The 25,239-nt window shown below is 42.9% G+C and overlaps 1 protein-coding gene across 5 annotated transcripts; it reads right to left on the reverse strand.

The window, feature by feature from the left end:
• Positions 1 to 292: 292 nt before the first annotated feature.
• On the reverse strand, positions 293 to 23,278 carry LOC122704878 (acyl-coenzyme A thioesterase 1-like). 5 transcript variants are annotated; one of them, XM_043919961.1, is made up of 5 exons: positions 22,311 to 23,025; positions 19,141 to 19,343; positions 16,875 to 17,019; positions 9,135 to 9,335; positions 293 to 1,163 (listed from the first exon to the last, which is right to left on the reverse strand). In XM_043919961.1, exons 1-5 carry the CDS (start codon positions 22,945 to 22,947, stop codon positions 1,138 to 1,140), a joined length of 1,212 nt encoding a protein of 403 aa, XP_043775896.1. In that variant the 5' UTR covers positions 22,948 to 23,025; the 3' UTR covers positions 293 to 1,137. The 5 variants fall into 5 exon arrangements, with proteins under 5 accessions (XP_043775896.1, XP_043775894.1, XP_043775895.1 ...); XM_043919959.1 differs by lacking the exons at positions 293 to 1,163; positions 9,135 to 9,335 and adding an exon at positions 23,155 to 23,278 and having other exon boundaries at positions 16,051 to 17,019; positions 22,311 to 22,985; XM_043919960.1 differs by lacking the exons at positions 293 to 1,163; positions 9,135 to 9,335 and having other exon boundaries at positions 16,051 to 17,019; positions 22,362 to 23,025.
• Positions 23,279 to 25,239: the final 1,961 nt, after the last annotated feature.

Genomic DNA, 25,239 nt, shown 5'->3' on the forward strand with positions numbered 1-25,239 from the left:
GATGAATCCTTCAGTCTGCCGTCTTTAGTGTCTGATTTTATTCTCACATTATGTTTTTGAGATTACTGTTGGATACTGTTTGGAGCAGTTGTAGATTTTCCGTGATCACTGCCAAATAGTACTGCATTTTGTAATCATAAATGTATTTGTCAAATTTTACTGACTATAGTTAGTTAAGTCGCTCAGTCGTGTCTGACTCTTTGCGACCCCGTGGACTGTAGCCCACCAGGCTCCTCCATCCATGGGATTCTCCAGGCAAGATTACTGGAGTGGGTTGCCATTTTCTTCTCCAGGGGATCTTCCTGACCCAGGGATTGAACCCAGGTCGCCTGCATTGCAGGCAGACGCTTTAACCTCTGAGCCACCAGGGAAGCCCATATAGGCGTTTGATAATTCCCAGCTTGGGATTCTTAGATATAGTGCTTCATTACTGTGAAGTGAATACCAAAGATTGAAATTGCTGTATCATAGAGAATGAGAACATTCAGTCTTTGTAGACACTAACGGTCAACGTTTTGAATGTGACCCTGGAAGCAATGCAGATATAATGTCCAAGGATGTATTTTATATTTACTACAATTTATATATAGTGTAGTAATGACTGTGTGCACTAAGTCCCTTCAGTCATGTCTGATTCCTTGCAACTGTACAGACTGTCCGTGGGATTCTCCAGGCAAGAATCTTAAAGTAGGTTGCCCTTTCTTTCTCCAGGGTACACCGTTGCTAAAGAGTAGTGGCTACTCTTGTTAAATTGATTCATCTTATTAAATTGTGTGTTTTACATTCACAATTTAACAAGTCTGTAAAACACTGGGAGTATTTTTCAAATATTCTAGAGGAGGAACCTGAGGCTTGGAGAATGTTAAGCTGCTGAGGATTAATCTCTAACTGTCAGAGCCTTGACAGACTCCAAATGTGGAACTCAACAGTGAGCAGCAACATTGGGGTGAAATAGATTAGAATTCTCGCCATGACTTCATCACTGACTAGTTCTGTAGTCTCAAGTAATTATATATCGTTTGGGGTTTAAGAGTTCTTGTGTTTAACATGATGAATGTCTCCTATATGGGGATCAAAGATGACAGTGTATGTGAAAGGCTTTGAAGAATACTAGGAAGCAAAATGTCATGTTTAATTTCATAGTACCCAGGGATTGAGCACATCTGTTGCCGGGCCAGCCGGAAGATTTCAGCGAGCAACACGACGCGTTCCTTTAGGCTAAGAAAAAAGGAGACAGAACAGATGGGGTCGAGAGGATCGCTGCAGTCAACGATGATTCTTTATTTCTCAGGGTTACATATATACTAAACCAAGAAGAGAGGCATCCCAAAGAAAATTCTTCCCCATGTACATCATCTTTAAGATAACAATCACCAGAGCTCTCTCCTGGCGCCAAAGGCATCCTACTTATCTTAAGGGCAGTCGTGCAAAGCCATCTATCTGCACCTTGTGTGCATTCAAGGCTCACTAATGGTCTGTTAGGAGTTAACTTGGATAGTAAATTTCAGAGGGGTGGCGGGACAGAGAGCTATGTCTGCGAACAGACCCTCGACAATCAATCAAGGCAGCTCCCAGAGTCAGCTCTTTCAAGCCGCTCCCCGCAGCTCCCCCTCTTTTATTTAATAAAATGGCACGCCTGATTCTTTTGGCGTAAATAATTACTGTGTAGGACAGCCTTGATGTCCCACAGCTCTTTGACAAATTTCTTTATGATACAAGGAGTAATGCACACAAAAAGCGCTAATACCAGAAGCATGGCCACGACCCCTGAAAAAAGATGCCAAAGTGAGGTTATCGAAGGAAAACTGGAAAACAAACTGTTAACAAACTCTTCAGCATTTTCTGCCAAATCCATACTAGCCCGAGGAGCATTTTTTATATCAAGAATTTCCTGATGAAGTTGTAATAGATCTAAGGAAATGTTTTCATTATGCCAAATACCATCTAAATGTGATTTCACTCTGTCCCAAGGAGTTTCAGTATCATTATAAATTTTTGGTGTAACACAAATCCAACGATAGCATGACATCTAATTTTTGTTCTTAGCTTTAACCCTTGCACTTCTTCTCCCAAAAATCTTACTGCATCATAAAGCGCATTTAGTCTATCCTCTAATTTTCTATCTATATCTTCTTGAATCCCTAAAGCCTTTGAAGTGTTTTTTGCCAAATCGTCTACAATGCCAGCAGTATGCACAGATTGAGCTAAAGATACAGAAGCAGTAACAGCAGAAGCAATTAAAGTTATAAGCGTTACTACTCCTAGAATTATTAATCCTATCCCCCTTCGTGGCCTAGCAAGGGCTGTACGCACCTTATTCCACAGCTCAAGCCCTGACTCTTCATACCAAGGCTCAGTAAGATTTACAGGCAACATAACAAAAGGTGGTTGTTTAACTATCAAGACTCCAGAATTATTTCTTATTCCTCGAATGCAATTGGTTAGGGTACAATTAAAACAATGAATATAATATTGACTATTATTCTTAGTAAGATTTACAGAACCAGCAATAATCATAAATGGATAAGGTACACAAGCCCGAGGATATCTCCAAGTTGCATTCCAAAAAAGTCCACCTTTAACCTTTTCTCCAGTCTGCATGAAGGATCCGCTTGTTTCAAAAGCGGCCAGCAACTTCCAGACCTCAGTTTGATAAACAAGGGTGCCGCCAAGATTCCAAATTCTCGCTGCAAACTGTCTGTTACTTTCCTTTCCGGGGTTTCTCTCTGAGTCTGGCGACCAGTCCCACAGTGAGTGCGTGTCATTAGTAATAGAATACACCGTAGCAGTCTCATTCCGGCAGAGTTTCCATGGCACCGCTATATGTTTCCCTTTATGCCCCAGGCCACAGAATGGGATATCCTGGGGTCCCGTCCCGTTGCGTCTCTGTGCATGCCCTGTGAGCTTGGTCACACCAGGAATATCCACACTCCAGCCAGTGCTGTAATCAGAATATCCAACATCTGTAACAGTGAGACAACCTGAAACATTATGATTTCGGAAAAAGCACATTGGTAATTGTGAAGAGGATCCCGTATAAGAAATACTGGCATTCTGTGGAAAAACATGCTTATCAGAAAACCCCCCCCCAAAAGTATTGTGTCATTCACATACACAGGAACAGAACTCATTTCCCATCCAACGGGCTGTAAAAGAGGGGGATCAGGAACATACGCCCAGAAGATACTGGCTTCCATGGAACTTATCTGGTTTAAAAGAAGTAATAATGAAATTAATATACTAGTAGGAGAGGCAGGGGAAGGGTTGGAAGCATTCTCACACGCCATCTGTAACAGTGCCTGTATCTGCTGAGCTGTCGGCAGCGGGACCGTCTCCTGGATCGTGAGCTGTCTCATTCGCTCCTCCAGTGCTCTCCTCTGCCGTGCGTACCAACCTTTCCGGGAGCCAGCGCGGCGCTTCGGCATTCTGCGGGAAAACACAAACATAACCTCTCCCCCATATTAGAACTGGATCCGGCCCATGCCATCTGCCTTCTAGCGGGTCTTTCCACCTGACTAATGGCCGTGCCTTTTTATTATCATAGTGCCAAAAACGTTGAGCTGCTGATTTTCCATTTTTATCAAGGCTCAGAAAATTTAAAACAAACAAAGCATGACTAAGAAGATTGTTAGGCGTAATAGCATACAAACTCCCCCTTTTTAATTTTTTCAGTTGGTGCTGAAGGGTTTGATGTGCCCGCTCAACAATTCCTTGGCCCTGTGGGTTATATGGGATTCCAGTCTTGTGTACGATGCGCAGCTGGGCACAAAAGGTTTGAAAATTGCGGCCAACATATCCAGGGCCATTGTCTGTTTTGATGCATTTAGGTAGGCCCATAGCAGAAAAACTCCGTAAGCAATGCTGAATACAATGTTTACTAGCCTCTCCAGATTGAAGTGTGGCCATGATAAACCCAGAGAAAGTATCAATAGTAACATGCACATATTTCAATTTTCCAAAATCAGAAATATGTGTAATATCCATTCGCCACAAATCATTGGGGAGTAAACCCCGAGGATTGACTCCATATGTTGGGAGCACAAAAAATTGTGGACAAGTAGGACAAGCTTTTACAATTTGACGAGCGGCTTCCCGAGAAATTCCAAATTGCAGCCGTAATGAATTGCTATTCTGATGGTGTATTGCATGAGAGGCCTGTGCTGCAGAGGTAAGGGTTAAGGAAGAATAACATACCATACGGGTGACTTCATCAGCCAGAGCATTCCCAGCCGCTAAAGGCCCAGGAAGGGCAGTGTGAGCACGTATGTGCCCAAAAAAGCAAGGATGAGTTCGGGCTCGAATGAGATTCTGAATTTTCAAAAACAAGGTTTGAATAGAGGCCTTTGCAGCTCCAATGAGGGGTACTGTTTCAATGACTGAGAGAGCTCTGACAACATAATGACTGTCAGAGTATAAATTAAAACTTTGAGGAACACGTTGCAGAGCCTGGAGTACTGCAAAAAGCTCTACTTCCTGAGCTGATGAATATGAGGTTTGACAATAATAAGATTCATTTTCGATTACCAAACTGGCTATGCCATTGGAAGATCCATCAGTAAAGACAGTTGTCCCCTTTTTCAAAGGGCATCGCTGCACGACTTTTGGAAAAATAAACTGATGCAGCTGTGCAAATTGTAACAATTTATTAGCAGGGTAATGTTGTTTAATCTCCCCTGCATACTGTGCAAGCGCAATTGCCCAATCATCAGAAAATTGAGAGAGCCATAGTTGCTGTTCAGTTGAAAAAGGAATACAGATAAAGTGGGGATCTCTTCCCAAATAGGTCACAGATTCCTGTCTTCTTTTTGCTATTACTTTGGCTACAAGAACATGGTAAGGACTTAACACCCGTAGGGGAGAGACTGATAAATAAATCCACCTTAGAGGATTATCTTGAAACAACACACCGGTAGGTGAATGTTCTGAGGCAAGAATATAAAGTCCCCAAGGCCTTTCATAGTCACAGTAACTGGAGTGCTGCTGTGATAAGGCAGTTTCTACTTTCTGAAGAGCTCGCTCTCCAGCTTCTGTGAGGCTGCGTGGGGAGGTAGGATTCTTATCTCCCTTTAAGATATCAAAAAGAGGCTTCAATTCGTATGTAGCAAGATGTAGGTAGGGTCTAATCCAATTAATGTCCCCGAGCAACTTTTGAAAATCATTAAGTGTTTTCAGATTATCCCTTCGTAATGCAATGGGCTGAACTCTAAATGTTTCTCTTTCTAAACGAAAGCCAAGATAGGAATAAGGAGGAAAGGTTTGCACCTTTTCTTTGGATATTATTAGCCCTACTGCTTTTAAGGCAGGTTCCATGAAGGCATAAACTGCTAATAAATACTCTTTATCAATATGCGCTAGCAGTATATCATCCATGTAATGCAGAATATAAGCATCGGGGTATTTTGCCCGAGTTTCCTGTAATGCTGCTGCAACAAACTTTTGGCACAAGGTGGGGCTATTGGCCATACCCTGTGGCAAAACTTTCCAATGATACCTGCGCATTGGTTGGGAAAAATTAACAGATGGAACACTAAAAGCAAATCGAGGGCAATCTTGAGGTGCTAGAGGAATAGTATAAAAGCAGTCTTTTAAATCTAGGATTATTATGTGGGCATTCCTAGGAATAGCCATGGGAGAAGGCAATCCTGGTTGTAATGCTCCCATGACTTCCATAGTTTCATTAACCTTTCGCAGATCCTGCAAAAGCCTCCATTTCCCAGATTTTTTCTTAATAACAAAAATGGGCGAATTCCAAGGTGAATTAGACTGTTCAATATGTCCCAATTCTAACTGTTCCTGCACCAGTTGTTGGGCAGCGTCAATTTTTTCTTTGGAAAGGGGCCACTGATCAACCCACACAGGCTCCTCAGACTTCCAAGTAATAGGATCTGCGTGAATTACAGGAGGATCAGAGGTCCCTTCTAAAAATACCCAAGTCCACTTCTTTTTGGTAACCTTTTTGTCTGAACAGGCGCAACAGTTCCCTGATTATTTCTTCCAAGTCCCGAGGTGGGAAGAAGCCCTTGATCTAAAAGCTGATTGCTAACCTGATCACTGGGGCTGTATAAATATACTCCCATATGAGTCATAACATCTCGTCCCCACAAATTTACAGGGAGGTTTGGGAGGACATAAGGTCTAATGTCTCCTTCGTGACCCTCATGGTCAGTCCAATGTAACAGCTCTGTACTTTGTTCAGGGTTATTAGTTTGACCAATTCCTTGCAATGTTGATATAGCTATCTGTTTAGGCCATTCTCGGGGCCAGTGTCTCTCAGCAATAACAGAAACATCAGCTCCTGTGTCCAGAATGCCTGTAAACAACTTTCCATTTATTCTTAAAGTTAACTCAGGACGATTATTAGTTATTGCCTGGACCCAGTAGGCGTCAGAGGATCCAAAGGCACCTTCCCCTCTCCTGGAAGCCAATGCTTTTCCTGTTTGCACTGCAGGGACCAATATCAATTGAGCTATATGCTGTCCACTAGCTATGGTGGTAATGCATCGCGGGGAATGGGCCATAATTTTAATTTCTCCTGTATAATCAGCATCAATTACTCCAGGAGCTATGAGCAGTCCTTTTATGGTGGAGCTGCTACGTCCAAGCAAAAGTCCAACGGTTCCATCAGGCAAAGGGCCGTATACCCCAGTGGGCAGAGCCTGCATTCCCATTTCGGGAGTCAGTACTGTGTAGGAGGAGGAACAGAGGTCCAAGCCTGCACTCCCTGAGGTGGCTCTGAACAAATCTGTAACTCGCCTTCTACCATCTGATTTCCCTGCATTGCCCCATAACATTGTTTCGGGGCCAGGGGCTGGCCCCTCACCCAGTTTCCCGACTGCGAGGGAAGTGGGTTGCCCTGGACATCAATTTTAGATTTACAATCTTTTGTCCAATGTCTTCCTTTTTTACACCTAGGGCATAAATTAGGAGTTTTTATATTCCCTGAATTGGCTCGTTGGGGGCAAAAGGCAGCACGATGTCCAGGCTGGCCACAAACAAAACAGCCAGCATTTCCCCTACTAGGTAATCCTCGTTTATTTTTCATTTGCTGTTGATATAATACTTCTTTTATACTTTTACCTTGTAAAGCTGCAGCCAGGGTAATACCCTGCATATAGGAAGGTCCGATATCAGCACATATACGAATGTAATCTGATAGACCTCCCTTTTTTCTGTACGGTCTAAGTGCAGCCTGACAGGCAGAATTTGCATTTTCATAGGCTAATTGTTTAGTAAGCACTATTCCAGCCTGCTCATCAGCTATAATCTTACCTACTGCTTCAAGAAGACGAGCCACAAAATCTTGATATGGTTCATCAGGCCCCTGACGAATTTTTGAAAGATCCTCAGTCTTATTACTAGAGCAAGGGAGCTTTTTCCAAGCCTGCCGAGCAGCATTAGAAATTTGAGCATATGCTCCAGGCAAATAGTTCAATTGAGCATTGGTATTCTGGTAGGCCCCTTCCCCTACCAACATTTCATAAGTAGTATTGATCCCTTGTCGCTGGTTTAGTTCAGCTATATGGCCACATTGTTCTGTAAATTCTGATTTCCATAATAAATAGTCCCCTCCTGATAAGCAAGCTCTTGCAATTTGTTTCCAATCACTAGGTGGCAAATTTTGACCTCCTAGACTCTCTATCATGGTCTGGGTAAAAGGAGCCGTAGGTCCATATTGAGCACAGGCAATTTTTAATTCCTTTAGTTGTTTGAAAGGTAAAGCTTCATAATACCTTTGGTTTTCATGCTCGAATACCGGGAAAGTAGCGGAGAATCCCTGAACAGTTTCTCCAGCTCTTTGGGCCTGTTGCATAGCCTTTTGCAAGGGGGACAAACTGTGTGATTCACGAGTTATATTCAACAAATTTTCAGGTTTGGAAATAGGTGGAGGATCTAATCCAGCAATAGTTGAGGGTGCATAAGCAGGAGGCGCAGTAGAGATTGCACCAGCGCCTTCATCCCTACCTTCCCTTTTTATTTCTTCCTTTATTGTTATTAATAATTTCTGCATGAGTGCCTCCAGACCCTTTGTCGGAGGGGCAGCTGCTGCCTGCACATTCGAATTGTCAGTTACAAGTAATTCCCAATGATCATCCTTATGATAAGCAGCTGCCTGCTCCTCTAAACTTTCCTCATCCTCTGGAGTCAGCGTACCCTCATTTTCCTTCAAAGGTTTTGCAGATTCTAATTCAAAGGTTGTGGGTCCTTTCCCTTCAAGAGTAGCATAAACTTTAGGAGTAGCATAAATTGGTTCTTCGGGTGGGAGCATGTGTTTTAATTTACTCCCTTCCTCATGTTCAAAATCAAGGCAGTCTCTTACTAAAGACCATAATGAAAATGTTTCCACAGGAACCTTATTAGGTCCGTGGAGAGTATAATATGTTTGAATCTGTTTCCCTATCTTTTTCCATATCTCTAAACTCATAGTCCCTTCCTGTGGAAACCAGGGACATACTTCTTCAACAAAACTAAGAAAAGTCTGCAATTTTGTTTTAGTAACCTGCATTCCCCGATCCTTCAACATTATCTGTAACATATGCACAAACAACTGACGACTATTATCTTGTCCCATGGTTTATACTCTCGACAATATTCCTTCCTGCCCCTCAATATACAAGTACACACTCTTACTTACCTTAATAGTTTCAACGGGCAGCGGCCGCAAGGAACTTTCGTCGAGCCCCACGTTGGGCGCCACTTGCCGGGCCAGCCGGAAGATTTCAGCGAGCAACACGACGCGTTCCTTTAGGCTAAGAAAAAAGGAGACAGAACAGATGGGGTCGAGAGGATCGCTGCAGTCAACGATGATTCTTTATTTCTCAGGGTTACATATATACTAAACCAAGAAGAGAGGCATCCCAAAGAAAATTCTTCCCCATGTACATCATCTTTAAGATAACAATCACCAGAGCTCTCTCCTGGCGCCAAAGGCATCCTACTTATCTTAAGGGCAGTCGTGCAAAGCCATCTATCTGCACCTTGTGTGCATTCAAGGCTCACTAATGGTCTGTTAGGAGTTAACTTGGATAGTAAATTTCAGAGGGGTGGCGGGACAGAGAGCTATGTCTGCGAACAGACCCTCGACAATCAATCAAGGCAGCTCCCAGAGTCAGCTCTTTCAAGCCGCTCCCCGCAATCTGTGTTTTGTTCCTCACGTGTGCTCAGTCGCTCAGTTGTGTCGGACTCTTTGTGACCCCATGGACTGTAGCCTGCCAGGCTCCTTTGCCCTTCGAATGTTCCAGGCAAGAATACTGGAGTGGGTTGCCATTTCCTTCTCCAACTGTTTCTCATGGTCTCCAGATAATTGTCATAGGTTTGCACAGTGCTTCTAAATTGCTCTGTAAGGAAAAATCAATTCTTTTTGAAGGACAAAAATATGTACTTTGAAAAACAGATGTAAGCAATATTGAAAAGTTTACAATGTGAAATGATAGTCTACTCTCCCTCCAGCTGCCACTTTCCCCCAAATCTGAGTGCTTCCAGCTAGGTTTTGTTTCCAGAAGTTGAAGAAAGCATGTAAGTGGGCATGTGAACCTGCTATTCCTTTTTAAAATATTTATTTATTTATTTTTGGCTGTGCTGCGTCTTCACTGCTGCTTGCTGGCTTTCTCTGGTTGTGGCAAAGCAGGGGCTACTCTCTCGTTGCAGTGTGCAGGCTTCTCCTTGAGGTGGCTTCTCTTATTGTGGAACCCGGGCTGTAGATACACGTGCTTGAGTAGTTGTTGCACACAGGCTTCGATCCCCACCAAGGATCAAACCTGTGTCCCCTGCATTGGAAAGTGAATTCTTAACCACTGGACCACCAGGGAAGTCCCTTGCCTTCTTCTGGATTTAGTAAGTTTTTCCTTTTTTTTCCTGTGTTCTTTTCTATTCATTTGTGAATTAAACATTGTTTATTTTAGTAGTTACTCTTGAATGTAAAATTTTTGAAAAGAATCGTTACTCTTGAAATGTTAACAGCGTGGACAGTTTCTTTACCTTTCTCTCAATATGAAAGAGACCTTAGAATACAGTTTTACCTCACTATCGGATTTGTTTCAGGACCCCAGACAATACCAAAATCTATAGATACTTAAGTCCCTTATAAAAAATGGAGTAGTGTTTGCATATCACCTATGAAAACCCTCTCATATAGTTTAAATTATCTCTAGATTACTTATAATACGTAGTATTATGTGCAAGAAAGTGTTAGTTGCTTAGTCATGTCTGACTCTTTGCAACCCCATGTGGAAGAACTATTGATCCTTGAACACTTCAGGGGCTGGGGCACTGACCCTGCATGCAGTTAAAATCCAAGTATAACTTAATAGTTATCCCTCTGTATCTGTGTTCATTTCCATGTATTCAAGCAACAGCAGCTGGTGAAGTACTGTAGTACATATTTTTTTTAAGTTCAAAAAAAGAAAAAAGTTCACATGTAGGTGGACCTGTGTAGTTCACACCTGTGTTGCTCAAGGGTTAAATGTGTTTTGCATATTATTTCATCATAACCTCTTAATAGTTTTTAATTTCTATGACTCCTTTTTAATCTAAGTTGTTTGGAAACAGCTTTTGTATAAATTGAAAATTTTAATTTTTTCCCCAGATAGGCCTTCCTGGTAGCGCTAGTGGTTAACAACCTACCTGCCAATGCAGGAGACATAAGACACGGGTTCGATCTCTGGGTCAGGAAGATCCTCAACAGGAGGGCATAGCAACCCACCCAAGTATTCATGCCTGGAGAATCCCATGAAGAGAGGAGCCAAGCCGGTTACCGCCCATAGCATCACAAAAAGTCAGACATGACTGAAGCAGCTTAGAATGCAATTTCTGCACAGTAATAAGTATAAGGGTGGGAAAAAACTTAAAATGCAAATCAGCAGTCTGGTTTTGCACCACTGCCCTATAAAAAAGTCCCATGTTCTTCAAGCAGCCTCTTTTAACTATCTGTATTTTCACTTGTTTTTATGGTTACCTTCATTGTATTAAATATTATGCATGTTTCTTTATTTCTTAATTTTTGCATTTTGTAGTTATTTACTGACTCATGAACATTCAACTTACTCTTTCTTCTTCCTCCAGGTGTTGATAGATGTATTATTATTTTTTGTTATTCTCTTGGTTAATTTTGTAATTTTAAATAACGTGTGTTTATTTCTTGCCCCATCAAATTTCAACTAAATCTACGACTTTGAAAGATAGAGATATTATCAACCCTATGTTTTCCAATGTGTTTAAATTCCACTTTTACTCTCTCTGGTAAATCTCTTATTAATTTCTATTTTACTCCAACTGTATTTAAGAAATATAGTCTGCATCATTTCTACTGTGAATGAAAAATATTGCCTGCCATATCAGTAAACAAAGGATGTTCCAGGCATTAGGCCAGTACAGCCACAGCTGAGAGTGACACTGAGGGAACTCAGAATGGAGACAGACAGGCTTCCCCTGAGGTGCATCCTGGGGGGACTCAGAATGGGAAAAAACCAGGATACTGGCCCTAGGTAGCTAAGGTATATATCAAAGGGATTATTTCAATACGCCCAGACTCATGTATCTTCCTAAACACAAAAGTGTACTTAATTTATTAACTTGAGATACCTAGTTTTCTTTAACAGTAGTCTTTTGATGTTCCCAACTGCCTGGTCATTGTTGCAAAACCCCTACATAACCTGAAAGAAAGTGAAAATGTTAGTTGATCAGTCGTGTCCAATTCTTTGTGACCCCCATGGACTGTATGTAGCCCACCAGGCTCCTCTGTCCATGGAATTCTCCAGGCAAGAATACTAGAATGGGTTGCCATTCCCTTCTCCAGGGGATCTTCCCAACCCAGGGATTGAACCCACGTCTTCCCCTTCATTGCAGGCAGATTCTTTACCAACTAAGACACTAGGGAAACCCTATATAACCTGGCTCCTCCCTTACCTCTTTGGAACAGTCTCAGAGTTGAGAGGCTGTGTCCCAGGCCCAAGTCCTCAGTTTTGTCCACCAAATAAAACATAATTCTCAACTTTCAGGTTTGGATTTTTCAGTCAACAGTACTTTTGGTACTTTATTACTTCTTAATGTTCTGAACATTGTCAAGTTTTATAAATACTTAAGAGTATTTGAAAAGAAGATAGAAACAGTGGCAGGTTTTGGGGGGGGGACCCAAAATCATTGCAGATGGTGATTGCAGCCATGAAATTAAAAGATGCTTACTCCTTGGAAGGAAAGTTATGACCAACCTAGACAGCTTATTAAAAAGAAGAGACATTACTTCGACAACAAAGGTCCGTCTAGTCAAGGCTATGGTTTTTCCAGTAGTCATGTATAGATGTGAGAGTTGGACTATAAAGAAAGCTGAGCACCAAAGAACTGATGCTTTTGAACTGTGGTGTTGGAGAAGGCTCTTGAGAGTCCCTTAGACTGCAAGGAGATCCAACCAGTCCATCCTAAAGGAGATCAGTCCTGAGTGTTCATTGGAAGGACTGATGTTGAAGCTGAAATTCTAACACTTTGGCCACGTGATGCGAAGAGCTGATTCATTTGAAAAGACCCTGATGCTGGGAAAGATTGAGTGCAGGAGGAGAAGAGGACAACAGAGGATGAGATGGTTGGATGGCATCACTGACCAATGGACATGAGTTTGAGTAAACTCTCGGAGTTGGCAATGGACAGGGAATCCTGGCATGCTGCAGTCCATGGGGTCACAAAGAGTTGGACACAACTGAGCGACTGAACTGAACTGAACTGAGAAGATGTATTATCTGTCTATTGGAAACAAAGCTTCCTACTCTCTTTCTCTCTATGACTCTATCTAATCAAGTTAATTATTTATATAGTTCATATCTTCTATGTCTTCACTTATTGTTTATCTTACTTCTGTCAGTTTCTGAGTAGTTTAAATACATACATCATTGTAGGAAATCTGTAAGTTATTTCTTCAGTTCAGTTCAGTTCAGTCACTCAGTCATGTCCGACTCTTTGCGACCCCATGGAATGCAGCAGGCCAGGCCTCCCTGTCCATCACCAACTCCTGTAGCTTGCCCAAACTCATGTCCATTGAGTCAGTGATGCCATCCAACCATCTGATCCTCTGTCGTCACCTTCTCCTCCTGAGAGGGTAACAGGCAGGAAGGCCAGGGGTCTCCAAATGGAGGAAATAGGCTGCAAGCGTCAGACATTTTTTCTCTCTCTCTTAAGCAGCAGGAGGAAACAAACAAGTGTTATATTTTCCCCCCTTCTCTATACAAATTTAAAAAGAGGTTTCTTTTAAAATTCTGTGTTGCCATAAAGACACCTGCTTCTACCTGAACTTAACTTTTCTCAAACCTTGAGCTAACCAATGCATTTTTCTTATGGAAATGTTTGTCTTGAGCTATGTTAATGTACTCTGCATTTACTCTAGACTCTATCTTCAAGTCAGTTCCACCTAAAGGCTCAGATTTAGGCTCAGAACCAACTTGATAAACCAGTATGTTACACTCATACATTGTTCTCCTAATCTATGTTAATGAAACTATATATTTGTATGGTAATCTGCCTTTCTTCAAGATTCAGGTCAATCGTTTTATGGCCCGGGATGACTCACCTGGTGCCATTCTCTGAGTTTTGAGACATTTCCTTTCTTTAATTAGCAGACTGCTAGTAGCTATATAACATCCAGCTAACGACTAGCGGGCGGTACTCTTTCTGCCCCCTTCTGATGTCCACATCAGAAGCTTTCTCTATCTCTTTTATACTTTAATAAAACTACTACACGAAAGCTCTGAGCCATCAAGCCTCATCTCTGGTACCGGATTGAATTCTTCTCCTCCGGAGGCCAAGAATCCCAGTGTCTTTCGTGGTTCAGCAACAACCTTTCACTCCCGCCTTCAATCTTTCCCAGCATCAGGGTCTTTTCTAATGAATCAGCTCTTCGCATCACGTGGCCAAAGTATTGGAGTTTCAGCTTCAACATCAGTCCTTCCAATGAACACTCAGGACTGGTTTCCTTTAGGATGGACTGATTGGATCTCCTTGCAGTCCAAGGGACTCTCATGAGTCTTCTCCAGGACCACAGTTCAAAAGCATCAATTCTTTGGTGCTCAGCTTTCTTTATGGTTCAACACTCACATCCATACATGACTACTGGAAAAACCATAGCTTTGACTAGATGGACCTTTGTTGTCAAAGTAATGTCTCTGCTTTTTAATATGCTGTCTAGGTTTGTCATAACTTTCCTTCCAAGGAGCAAGCCTCTTTTAATTTCATGACTGCAGTCACCATCTGCAGTGATTTTGGAGCCCAAGAAAATAAAGTCTCTCACTGTTTCCATTGTTTCCCCACTATTTGCCATGAAGTGATGGGACCAGATGCCATGATCTTCATTTACTGAATGTTGAGTATTAAGCCAACTTTTTCACTCTCCTCTTTCACTTTCATCAAGAGGCTCTTTAGTTCCTCTTCACTTTCTGCCATAAGGGTGGTGTCATCTGCATATCTGAGGTTATTGATCTTTCTCCTGGCAATCTTGATTCCAGCTTGTGCTTCATCCAGCCCAGCATTTCTCATGATGTACTCTGCATAGAAGTTAAATAAGCAGGGTAACAGTATACAGCCTTGATGTATACTGTTGATACTTGATACTCCTTCCCCAATTTGGAACCAGTCTGTTGTTCCATGTCTAATTCTAACTGTTTCTTCTTGACCTACATACGGGTTTCTCAGGAGGCAGGTAAGGTGGTCTGGTATTCCTATCTCTTTAAGAATTTTCCACAGTTTGTTGTGATCCACACAGTCAAAGGCTTTACCACAATCAATGAAGCAGAAGTAGATGTTTTTCTGGAATTCTACTTGTTTTATCTACGATCCAGTGGATGTTGGCAATTTGATCTCTGGTTCCTCTGCCTTGTCTAAATCCATCTTGAACATCTGGAATTTCTCAGTTCACATACTGTTGAAGCCTAGCTTGGAGAATTTTGAGCATTACTTTGCCAGCAGGTGAGATGAGTGCAAATGTGTGGTAGTTTGAACATTCTTTGGCATTGCCTTTCTTTGGGATTGGAATGAAAACTGACCTTTTCCAGTCCTGTGGCCACTGCTGAGTTTTCCAAAGTGCACTATCTGCTAGTAAACAGATTATATGCAACTCCTTTTCTACTGAATAACTGTCTCTATTTTCCAAGTTTCCTATGAATTTTTATTACTTTAGATTCAGAAAAAAATAAAGAAATCCAATCAGTTAAGACCCATATCAAAAGCCATATCTCTCTGAATTCTTTTCTAATTTTCTACTCAATAGTAGGTAGTTTCACTGGTCCCCTGCATAAGGCATGCCTGTGGCATCTGTATTCCCCCTTTTCTTACCTCCTCCATTGCAAAATAATTTGAAGAGGAAACCATCTCTGTGTCATTTGAAATACTTGGTCTATAGATTTGACTTGGTCATTCATTAGCTGCCAAGTCTCTGATGCTTTTTATCACTCATGTCAGCCCCAGAATTTCTAGAGAAGCTGGATTCTCCAGCTTGGTTAACTGGAGATTTCTTCAACTGTCATAGAACATGCTATTTACAGAAAGTGGTGGAAAGAGAGACATAAAGATAGGAAAGAGGAAGGAGGAGGGCAAATCACACACACATTGTTAACATTCGAGGGAAGGGGTGTAGGCATTTTGAGTTGCCTGTCAGCTCCTGCAAATCTGTACCACTAGGTTAAAGCCACAGTTAAACATTGTTCCAGATCTACACTTTCAACATTAGTGCCCTGAAACCACCCCTACCCTTACACTTCAATTCCAGGAAATCCACTGAAAACTTAGGGAGAAGAAAGAAGAGCCACTTCCTTTCCCTGTGGCTGGGGCTGTTACCCTGCAGAGAGCATGGATGAGCTTAACAAAGAGAGAAGAAACTGGATGTGGGGATACTGAGCCCCAGCTCTACAGGCACCATGCAAAAATTTTTCTGAGTCTTGGTTTCTTCACCTGTAAAATGGAGATGACATCTGCCTCACAGTGGGACAGAAGAAAAACTACTACTAAGTAGTAATCTAGCTACTAATTTACAGCTAAAATGTTCACTTTCATTCTTAAAGGAGACACTCAGTCTGATAATATTTTTGATATTTTATATGATTTTTATACATATATAGCAGAATCACTTATTAACAAATTATTATACAAATTCAAGTATAATTGATTCAAGAAACTACCCAGCAGCAATTGTACAATTCTTCCTTTCAGAACTAAAGCCTTGTCAGTTATGTGTTGTTAGGTTTTAAAGGGTATGCTTTCTCCACCTGCTGTGGTGTCTGTAGAATCATTCTCTTCCCAAACAACTGAAAAAGTATGGAATTTATAAAAATCTTGAAAAATTCTCAATGAATTCACTTTAATATTGAAGGGGGAAAATGTAATTATAGAAAAGAAAAAACTACACATACACACTAATGTGGCAGCTATTCCCAGGATAGATTAGCATAAAAGATCACAGCTTGGCCCCTTATCCCCACCCAGGTGTTTATGGAAGAAAGTCTGGAGCTGCTGCCAAGCATCTACCTGGGCCCTGGCATGAGCCCTGGGCTCCCCTCCCCAGATGACAGGAACGCCCACTAAGGTGTGCAGGGAAGCCGGGCACAGGGGGAAGTAAGGAGGTTCAATGTAGTGCCCCGTCCCTGGGTAACAGATGACCTGGGGTTTTGCCTTCCCGTGGGCCTGCAAGCGTTTAGAGGCCTCATTAGCATAGAATTCACTCTTCCAGTTGTGGTCATCCTGACCCACAAGAAACAGGAAGGGGCACTCAGCCCTTTCCACAGGAATGAAGCTCTTCTGGTCAGGTCCTTCCAAAGGGCAGTTCAGGATTTCCACAATGTCTACAAAGCCATCTTTAGTCATCTTGATTCGATTTTGGTTGAAACCCACAGGTGGCAGAATCTCACCTTTGTAGTGTAAGTTTCCACCGACACAAGCCACAGAGCCATTGATTATGACGGCTGCAGTGATGCCCTTCAGGAAGGAAGCCATGGAGAGGCAGAGCTCACCTCCTTTTGAAATCCCAAGCAGCCCAACTCCTGGACCCTTCACCTGAGAAAAGGTCAAAGGGAAAAGGAGAATGAGTCCATGAACGGTGCAGTGTGGCCAGTAGTGCCTGGACTTGAGAGTCGGGGAACTGAGCCTGAATCTGGGCTCTCCCAGTTATCAAGGTTTGCAGCCTTGGGATACTGGCCTACCTTCCTCTGTACTTGCTTTCTGCAATTTCTCCATCACCATTCCTGGTGTCTTCAACAACCAAGTGGATGAGAACTGAATACTTTGGCCTCACAGTCCCTTGACCTCCAAACCTCCAGTGATCTTTTTCTCTCTCCCACTGAAGATACACACTCCCATTGTCATAACCTAAACTGAGTCATCAGTAAGTATATCATCTCCAAGATCTCAGCTTCAAGCATTCTACTCTCTAATCACCCTCCTATTTACCTCCAGCTTAGCCATTCTAGTGGTGCCCACTGCCACCTCTTTGAGACTCTGACCACCATTTCTTCACCATCAGTGCCTTCTCATGTTCTCACTTCCCACCTCATCCAGCTTAGATTTCAAGCTTCATCATTATTTCTACTCTCCTGCAAACACTGTTAACTACTTTAACTGGTCATACTTGCCTGAAAAAGTTCTAACCTCAGTTAAATGCACTTATTATTCACTTCCTTGGGGCCTGCATTTGTGCAAATGAACACTGCTACAGAAAAAAATACACACTTGTGTTGACACAACTTACTTTCATGTCATGACCACAAATTTCAAATAAACATCCATACTGGCCCTTAGTCCTGCCACACATCACTGATGTTTGCTTTCCACTTCTCTTAAAGACCATTTCACTTTGTCTCCTACATCTGTAAGCCCCTTTAAGCCTTATTCCCCATCACTTTCATCCCATCCTGCTTCATGGAGAAAACAGAAGCTATCAGGAAGGAACTTGTCCTCATTTCCCCTTCCAAGTGTGATTAGTTCCACATGAAGCAAGCTCCCTGCTTCCCTCCTGTTTCCTAAGTAGCTCTGTTCTTCTCCAAGGCCACCCCTCTGCTTGTCCTTGGGATCTCATCCACTCTCATCCTCAGTGACTCTGCTCCTGCAATGACTTCCTCTCTCTTTCCTTTGTGACTTTCTTCTCTACTGGTTCATCCCCATCGGTGTACCTCTTACACTTTAACTCTAGGTAAATTTTAGTTCTAGTACCTCTTGCATTTTAACAGTCTCTTGACCTCAAATCCACTCTGACCTAGTTTCTACTCCCTTCACAGAAAAACTTGTGGGAATCTTTGGACTTATTTTCTTTCTTTATTCACTACTCAGTCCCCTCCAGGGTAATTTGCCCTATTCCATAAGCACTGCTCTTGTCAACCACCAAACACTTCTGTTATAAATGGCCTTTTGATTGACCTTCAAACAGCAGTCTTTTTTTTTTTTTTTGTCATGGTTTCTACAAGGGCACCCTTAACTGATTTCAACCATTCATTTCTCATAAAGACACTGGAAATGGGATATTATTGTCATCTCAGTTTTTGAGAGGAAGAAACAGGCCCCAAGGTCATTAAGCTAGTTAAGTGGCAAGATGAAATCTCACATTTAACTTTTCTCTATCAAACATATTGTGCTGGTTCCAATACACCCCGCCACCTTTTCTAAGAGCTCCAGTGGTTCTATTCACCTTGAACACTGATTGAATTATAAAATAAGCAAGGTTCATCTTCTATTCCTCTGATATCCCAAACCTCTATTTCCTATTAGCCAGGTTCTTTGCCACCAGGTACCTCCTTAAAACTGAATACTCTGCTCTCAGATGGGCACATTAAGGAGAGGTTTGTTAAACACAAACATTTAAACTGGAGACAGTGATCTCCTTCCCCTTTTCCTCAACTTCTTGGGTCAAACCCAGGGTTCTCAATGTGTTTGGGCTTGTAATGAAATACTACAAAATACTGGAATATAAAATTCCATAATTTCAACCAGGACACCTTTACCAGCAGGAAACCTAGCAGTAATATCTAATTGCATGGAAACTCTCTGGGAAAAGTAACTATGAAAGGTAGTGTGTGTTGGGGGCAGAGAATGGCTGTCAAGAATTTGGTCAAATTCTGTGAAAACCAAGAGACTTTCAGAGAAGGAGAACTGATATGTAGAACATGAAACTAGAGAAGTTCCAACCTGAGGGTGATTAAGCAGGTAGTTCACAGCTTCTTCGAAGTACTCCAGGTGGAGGTTCTCCAGGCTCTTGGGCAGGTCCTCATAGTTGTAATAAGCCAGCGCCATCACAGCAAAACCCTTCCCAGCCAGCAGACTAGCTCGATATTCCAGAAGGCCACCTCCAGCTCCCAAAATGTCCATAATCCCAGGAAAGGGCCCGGGTTCTTGAAAAGAAAGAAAACACAAGACTAAACGATACTTGAAACTCTTTTTAGTGGTGGCAAAAGCCATTTTTGCCTATTTGGAGATGTCAGAGTTTTCTGTTGACAATCAGAAATGCTAAACAACTCAGGTCTTCAAAGGTCCAGACTGTGGCACAGGCTAAACCCACATTCCCCTCTATACCCAGGGCCTCAAAGCCACACAGAGTTTTACAAAGAGCATGTACTATTTTTGTGAGTAAAAATCAGTTACAGGACTTCTCCGGTGGTATAGTGGATAAGAATCCACCTGCCAATGCCAATGCAGGGGACACTGGTTCCATCCCTGGTCCGGGAAGATCTCACAGGCCACAGAGCAGCTAAGCCCCTGTGCCACAGCTACTAAGCCCGCCCCCTAGGGCCGGAGTGCTGCAACTACTGAAGTCTTCACGCCCTAAAGCCTGCATGCCGCTGCAACTACTAAGCCGGAGTGCTACAACCACTGAAGCCCAGGAACCCTAGAGCTTGTGCTCCACAAGAGAAGTCTCCACAAGAAGTCCGAGCACCAGGACGAAGTGTAGTCCCCGCTCAATGCAACTAGAGAAAGCAACAAAGCAGCAAGGAAGACCCAGTACAACCAAAAAAACAAAAAGAATAAAAAAATAAGTTACAGATGGGACTTACCTGGTGGTCCAGTGGCGAAGAATCTGCCTTGCATTCAGGGGACAGGGTCCCATCATGGGCCGGGGAACTATAATCACACATACTGAGGAGCAAGTAAGCCCCCACACCACAACTACTAAGTCCATGTGCTGCAAGTACTGAGCCCAAGAGCAACAACTAGAGAGTCCATGCACCGCAAGGAGAGATCCTGAATGACACAGTGAAGATCCCACGGGCTGCAACTAAGATCCAGTGTAGTGAAATAAATAAATACTTTAAAAAACCAGTTACAATGAAAACAGCAAAATCACTGCCCTCTTCTGCACCCCCTCCCAAACTGACAATGCCAAATGCTAGTGAGGATGTGGAACAACTGGATGCTTTACACATTGCCGGTAGTGTGAAAATTAATAAAAGGGAACCTCATAATGGATCTGGAGGACAGAAGGGGAGCTCTCAGCAGTACCACTCCACATCAATTTTAGGAAGGATTGTCAATTACAAATCACAACAGAAGAATCATTAACAGGAAAGAATCATCAGTCACAGGTCCCAACAAAAAAAGATGTACATTGCATCCCCTCCCAGAAACTGACTACCCCAAGAATTCAGCCAGTGAGAAACCACCATCACCCTAAACTGTCACTTTTTGCCAATGGACTTTTGTTCAAAACAACTCCTCCCACCTTCCTCCTTTTTCTCTATTAAATAACTTCCCTCTTCTTGGCTTGTTGGGTTTGCCTATGGTTTTTGTCATGTCTTGCTTGTCCCAAATTGTAATTCTCTGTTATTTCCAAATTAACAAATTTTTTACTAGCCAAGTAACTACCTTTTATTTTTAAGGGCAACAGTGGGGATACACATTGATACAATCACTTTGAGAAAAAACTGAGCAACTTCTTATAAAGTTAAACATACTTTATAAAGTCAAACATAAGTTATGACCCAGCAATCTCACTCCCAGGTATTTCATTTTCAAGAAAAATGAAAATTTGTGGTCACACAAAAACTTGGATGTGTGTTTGCAGTGATTCCAAAGTCTTGGAACTCAAATATCCTCCAAAAGGCAAATGAAATAACAAACTGGCACATCCGTTTAATGGGAAACTTCTAAGACACAAGAAGCAGCAGCTACCAACATATGGAGCAAAAAGAATAAATCTCAAATGTGTTATCCTAGGCCCAAAAAGCTACCTACTGTGTATGATTCTAGTTATTTCACCTTTTCATTATTTACATTAAAAATTTGTATATAATGTACAAATTTTAAGGAATAATTATAAGGCAAGTACTTTATATTGTTCTAATTTTATTTGTTTATTTATTGACTAGGCCGGGTCTTTGTTTCTGCTCCGACTTTTCTCTAGTTGCAGAGAGCCAGGGCTACTCTCTGGCTGTGGTGCGAGGACTTCTCATTTCAGTGCCTTCCCTTGTTGCTGAGCATGACTCTGCGGTGTGTGGGTTTCAGGGGTAGTGGTGCCAGGACTCAGGAGTTGGGGTTCCCAGTCTCCACAGAACAGGGTCAATAGTGGTGGTGCACAGGCTTAGCTGCTCTGCAGCATGTGGGATCTTCCCAAACTAGGGGTCAAACCCATGTCTCCTGCATTGGCAGGCAGATTTAAAGTTTTCTTTCTAAAGTTTTTCAGTTTTACAACTTTGCTTCTAACTTCCACAGTATTAAGATTTAAGAAAGAGTAGATGAATAACTGTGTTTGTTTTTTAGCAGTGTATGCAAGTTCCTTTTCTTCCACATACTGGTCCAACACTGGTAATGTTAGACTTCTAAATTTTGAGGATGTTTAATGTAGTGTGTAGTCTTGTTTTGCATTTCCTTGATTCCTAATGAGGATAAGTTTTTTTTGTCTTTTTTTTTTTTTTTACTTTTTCATTGGCCGGTTGCATTTTATGAAATGGTAAAATTACCTGACAGTTCAGAAGATCTCCAGTGGATAGCAAGAGACCCTCCTTCATGCTGTTTTTGTTGTTTGGTTGTTAAGCCGTAACTGGCTCTTTGCGACCCCATGGACTGTAGCCCGCCAGGCTTCTCTGTCCATGGGGATTCTCCAGGCAAGACGACTGGAGTGAATTGCCATGCCCTCCTCCAGGGGATCTTCCCAACCCAGGGATCAAACCCGCATCTCTGTTTCCTGAATTGGCAGGCAGGCTCTTTACCACTAGCGCCACCTGGGAAACCCACTATCTCCCGGAGTTTGCTCAACTTCACATCCATTGAGTGGGTGACGCTATCTAACTATCCCATCCTCTGCTGCCTCCTCCATTCCTGTTTCAGGCCCCACGGACCTTCCGTGTTTTGAGCTACCTACTTACTGCCTTCCTCTCGCACAAGGACAGATGAAGTTGCGGATGCCGACGGCTCACCTGGCGGCAGGAAGAGCGTGGCGCGCACCCGGCCCGCGCGCACCGGCTCGCGCCGCACCCCGGGCGCCAGGAAGTCGCGCTCGTGCACCGCCCGGCCCAGGAGCCGCTGGGCCTCGGGCTCGTGACCGTCGAGCACCTCCAGCTCCACGGCGAAGGGCGTCTGCACGTCCCGCTTCACCAGGCGCAGCAAGGGCTTCTCGGGCTCCAGAGCCCAGAAGAGCCCCATGGGCTCGAGCCCCGCGAAGCTGCCGCCCAGCGCGGGCGCGCGCTCCAGGTCCAGCAGGCCGGCGGCGTCGGCGCAGTAGCGCGCGTGGGCCCTGAAGAGCGCGCCCTTCTCGTCGCGCAGGGACGCGCGCAGCGTGACCGGCTGCCCCGGCGCCAGGCCGCGGACAGCGATGCGCACGGGCTCGTCCCAGCGGCAGCGGCCCGCCGGCTCCAGCGTCACGGTCGTCACCAACCGGACAGTGGTCCAAGAGACTGGGTTACCAGTCCTCAGCTTTAGAGGTCCTGCCAGCTGCACCCAGCGCGTCGGGCCCCATCGGCAGAATCCAAAGTGTCTCAGGAGAGCCTGAGAGGAGACCACCATTTTGCACCTTCTTCAGATCTGGGATCAACTGAAGACGGCTGTGAAGAAAGTTAGAAACCGGTTAGAGAAACAGCTTCTCTAGCGGAAGCCAGTTTATTGGCAGACTAAGCGTCCAATGCGGAGGAGCCCCTGCTGTGTCGTTTGCAGGGCCGCGAATCTTGCCAATAAGTGGCCTGCATTTGAAAGCAAGAGAGAAAACAGACTCACGGGAACTTTATGCTGCGAAAGAATTCCCTAATTCTGCGTCTCAGGGTCTCTTTGGCTTGGGCTGCGTGGGCTGTATGAGTGTTGCCCTTGCAAGCACCTGGCACTTAACTGTGGAGTCTGCCAAGCTAATAGCCAGAGGAGTGGAATTGAGCTTTGTCACTTTCTTGCGTAATTCACTCCAGCTAATTATCTGAAGCTGAATTGCAATACTTTGGTCACCTGATGCGGAGAATCGACTGTTGGGAAAGACCCTGATGCTGGGCAAGATTGAGGACAGGAGGAGAAGGGGACGACAGAGGATGAGATGGTTGGATGGCATCTCCGACTCGATGGACATGAGTTTGAGTAAGCTCCAGGAGTTGGTGATGGACAGGGAAGTCTGGCGTGCTGCAGTCCATGGGGTCGGAAAGAGTCAGACATGACTGAGCGACTGAACAACAACAAATCTTAGGTCTTTTCTTTTAGAATGTGCACTATGGTGTTTTGCTTGTATATTATTTGTGTATATACTTATTTTTCCACACCATTCCACAACTAACGGGCCTGACATCTTACTAGCTCTGTGATCTTACCCTCCTTCAGTTCAGTTCAGTCGCTCAGTCATGTCCGACTCTTTGCAACCCCATGGACTGCAGCAGGCCAGGCCTCCCTGTCCATCACCAACTCCCGGAGCTTACTCAAACTCATGTCCATTGAGTCGGTGATGCCACCCAACCATCTCATCCTCTGTCGTCCCCTTCTCCTCCTGCCCTCAATCTTTCCCAGCATCAAGGTCTTTTCAAATGAGTTAGTGTAAAAATAGCTCAATGAGGTGATAGTTGTTATTTTGTTTTCTGGAGTCTCCTGTTGCTCCTTTTAGGCAAACATTATCTCCCTGTCACCCTGGACTTCTCACCTTTTCCCACTTTTTCTTAAGCTGTCGATTCCATCCAGTGGTGAATTTTTTATGAAATTTAACTGCAGACCCCTTCTAAGGTCTTGTACTTGATTGTACATTCATGAATGTACATGCTTTCTGTTAGAGAAACTTGGAAACTATATAAGCTTCAAGGCCACAAAACCTGTTTGCCTCTGTTCCTAATAAAAGCCACCTCCATGAACTTCTCAGAGGAGACTTTTTGCCTAGATTCAAATAGTCACAACTGCCTTTTGCTCTGATTACTTTTGTAACCGTTCTGTGGGATACTTCTCAGTATATTTTGTGCACAGGAGTCTCAGAAACAGGAAACTTATGAGCAAATTAAGTCCCCAGGGAAGTGAACTGATTTGCTAAAGGTCACACAGCTAGAAAGTGGAAATTCAGAGATTTATACCTTTGCAGTCCAATTCCATCTGAACCATCATTCTTTGCTTCTCACATGATGATGTTCTAGTTGAGAAGATGTGAGAAACAGAGACTCATATACTGTTGGTGGATGCATATACTGGTATGATCTTTTCAGAGCAACCTAATTAAAAATATTTAAAGGATACATTCTCTTTGATTCACAATTCCACCTCTGGACATTTCACACATTTATAAATGTGTGTAAATATTTGGTTATAACAATACTTACCATATCATTGTTTTAATAGAGGAAAAAGAAAATAACAATATAAATTTGGTTTATTCAGTTTAATTGTGATGCAGTCATATAACAGAAGAGATGTAGAAGAGATATATTAAAAATAATATAGCAGAATATGAGGAAAAAATTTTCATGACATTGAAAGCAGGTAGAGAACACTTTGTAGACATTAAAATATATATATTAAAACATTTTTTAAAAAAAGACTAGTAGAAAACTACCCTAAACTGTTGTCTTAGGCTTTGGGGTATTATGGGTAGTGTTTTTTTAATACTTATTTATTTGGCTGAGTTGGGTTTTAGTTGCAGCACGTGGGATCTAGTTTCCTGACAAGGGATTGAACGCAGGCACCCTGCAATGGGAGAGGAGAGTCTTACCACTGGGCCACCAGAGAAGTCCCATATGGGTAGTTTTAATTTTCTTCTTCGTGCAGAATTTCACCCACACACATGGCTTTTATAATTAAACAGGTTTTTTTTTTCACTTGGTAATATACAAAGATAAAATTTACCATTTC

Source organism: Cervus elaphus, chromosome 12 (genome assembly GCF_910594005.1).
Source record: "Cervus elaphus chromosome 12, mCerEla1.1, whole genome shotgun sequence".
Classification (NCBI taxonomy): Eukaryota; Metazoa; Chordata; class Mammalia; order Artiodactyla; family Cervidae; genus Cervus; species Cervus elaphus.